The 2,727-nt window shown below is 34.8% G+C and overlaps 1 protein-coding gene across 1 annotated transcript; it reads left to right on the top strand.

Moving 5' to 3' along the window:
• The first annotated feature begins 355 nt into the window (after positions 1 to 355).
• Positions 356 to 2,099, top strand: LOC111878622 (guanylate kinase 1). The gene is made up of 7 exons (XM_023875132.3): positions 356 to 681; positions 785 to 895; positions 1,045 to 1,166; positions 1,245 to 1,380; positions 1,449 to 1,494; positions 1,586 to 1,673; positions 1,765 to 2,099. Exons 1-7 carry the CDS (start codon positions 664 to 666, stop codon positions 1,844 to 1,846), a joined length of 603 nt encoding a protein of 200 aa, XP_023730900.2. The 5' UTR covers positions 356 to 663; the 3' UTR covers positions 1,847 to 2,099.
• Positions 2,100 to 2,727: the final 628 nt, after the last annotated feature.

Raw genomic sequence — 2,727 nt, 5'->3', positions numbered from 1 at the left:
TTTTAACCCATTTATTTTATGTTAACCATGTTTTTTCACTTTAAGCTCATTTATATTTTTACTAGTGTATTTTTCCACCACGTCTAGGGAATGAGTATATGACTTATGACTTATGAGAAGAAAAAAAAAAGTAAATTCTTAAAATTCTGTTAAGTTAGAGACAATTCCGTTCACCCGGTTGGCTTTCCGGACTAAGAGTTTACAGATGTATTAAAGCAATACTAGAAGGATGCTTTTTGATTAAACAATACTAGAATGATGCTTTTTGTAATTCTTGAAAAGAAAGAGTACAGGTGAGGGCTAGGGTTTCAGCAAATATAGCCTAAGGTTGCCGCCGTCCACCTCTATAAATCTCCACAAACTTCCACCAAAGACTTCAATGTCTGGTACGGTATCGTCGTCTCTAAAACTGAGAAAAACATCGTGCACATCATCCGTGAAACGATGGTTTCTCAGTTTTAGAATCTGCTATACTCGTAATCCGTGTTACACACCCTAATCGGTTGAAGATTCTCGTTCATTCTAATGCAATGTCATCACCTCTGAAACTCAAGAACATGTCGTCTTCGAAGTCGAATCTCTGATTCTTTCTTTGTTCAGTAAACGATGTGTTCTTGTGTTTCGAGGTTATGACGTTGGTTAACAATCATAACTTATTTCGATATGTCTATGTTGATTCAGGTAAAGTCTTATCCTTAAGTGATTTATATTTTGTATAAATTATGTTTCAGTTTTTTGACGATATGGAATTGGTTTAATTTTCGGTGTTTATGTGCTTTTGTAGTTGATGGAGGAAGAGATTAAAGCGGGAAAGTTTCTTGAATTTGCTGCAGTTCATGGAAATCTTTATGGGACTAGTGTAGAAGCTGTTGAGGTTGTTGCTGATGCTGGAAAGGTATTACTTTTATCTTTATAGGAAACTGTTGTTTGTCCATTAAGTCAAAAAGAAAGTTATAATTATCTTGCATAAAAGATTATTTACTAGAATGAGGTTGTGAAGTAGTTAAGAATTAAGATATAGTGAGTGGTGATTTGATTATGTAGAGATGCATCCTTGACATTGATGTTCAAGGAGCAAGGTCTGTTCGGGCTAGTTCTCTTGAGGCTATTTTCGTCTTTATTTGCCCTCCCTCATTTGAGGAGCTTGAGAAGCGCCTTCGTGAAAGGTTTGAGTTTTTGGTTTGTTTGTGTTGTTGTTGTTATTCTTTAAGTTGACCAAATAAGTCATCAATTTGGTCAAACAGAGGGACAGAGACTGAAGAACAGATCCAGAAAAGGCTTAGAAATGCCAAGGCTGAGCTTGAACAAGGAAAATCTTCCGGCCTTTTTGATCATGTTTTGGTGAATGATGATCTTGAGGCTTGTTATGAACGGCTTAAGGTGAAATTACTTTTTTGGCCATTGTTAGATCCGAGTTTTTGGTTAAACCTGATTTATTTTGTTTGTAGAAAATCTTGGGTCTTGATGGAAGCTCTGATGCTACCCTAAAAACGCGTACGTTTGTCAACTTTTTTTGAGCTTTTAATTTTATGTAATTTAATCTCTTAGAAAAGTTCTCATGGAGCTTTTGAATTGTTGAATACAGAAACTGAGGTGTTTGATTTGCCAATGGATTTCTCATTATCCAAAATCAACGAAAAGATCCTGATAAACAGTGGGATTGATGAGCGAAGGTATATATGAAACTCAAATTCCGACATTTTTTTTTTAATTAAAGTTAAAATTAAAATTAAAATGGTAGACTTTTTGTGAAATTGTTTGCAGGATTGTGCTGGACTTATCTTCCATGAAAGGTGGGGCCCCTGGGAGGACAAGAGGGCTATGTATGTACACAACTGGCAACTGATGGTGTCAGCCTTTTTCGATACTAACTTTAGTAATGAATTTCTATTTGATTTATAATTTTAAGGAAAACCCAAAAGGATTAACTTCAGGAAAGGAGAATAGTGGTAGTTTTTTGATAATTATTTTTCTAGATTTCGGTCATATTGATGATTTAGAAGTAGAAAAATGAAGTAGCTTTTGCCATATTGCTTTGTATTTGACCAAAACTGATTTGATTCTTTAAACATATGGAAACAGAAAAGGAATTTTACTCTTGTACATTGTTTAGAAAGGAACTGGAATTTGTCAAATGAAATTCAATTTTTGAAGGAGTTAGAATATAAAAAAGTTAGCGTTTTGTCACATTGTTTGGTTGAAAAAAAAAACGAAACAAAATTTTTGTGCAGGGCTGGCCCAAGTGGTGGGCCATTGCCCAGGGCATCAATTGGTTAGGAGGCATCAAATTTACAGTCGGTCTTATGGGTATGTATACTTCAAGGCGGCAATTGAAAGAATGAACGACGAATGAAATAAGTGCATAATCAAGAGAATGTGTCAAGCATAAATTGAAGTAATCGGCAGAAATTTGTTTGGTAACACCACAAGTCGCATTACAATTCACACAATCACACACCTAAATCGAGGAGTCGCTCGGGATAAATAAGGGATTAATCACCATTATCGATTTACTTTTTCACTGATTTTTCAATTCTCCTTTGCTTTCTCTAGTTCCCCCAAATCATAAAATATAATCGAGTAGGGTTTATACCATGGCCAATTTATTTGATTGTAATTCTTATTCTCGGTATTGTGAGTGAAAAATCGATATACTCTCCAGGCTTTTTGATTGTAATCGAGTCACTGATTCTCCAAACTTTTTGAGTGAAGTTTCTCATAAATCAA

Source organism: Lactuca sativa, chromosome 9 (assembly GCF_002870075.4).
Source record: "Lactuca sativa cultivar Salinas chromosome 9, Lsat_Salinas_v11, whole genome shotgun sequence".
NCBI classification, from domain to species: Eukaryota; Viridiplantae; Streptophyta; class Magnoliopsida; order Asterales; family Asteraceae; genus Lactuca; species Lactuca sativa.
Note: the sequence above shows the minus strand (reverse complement) of the source record. Positions and strands in the feature narration are given on the sequence as shown.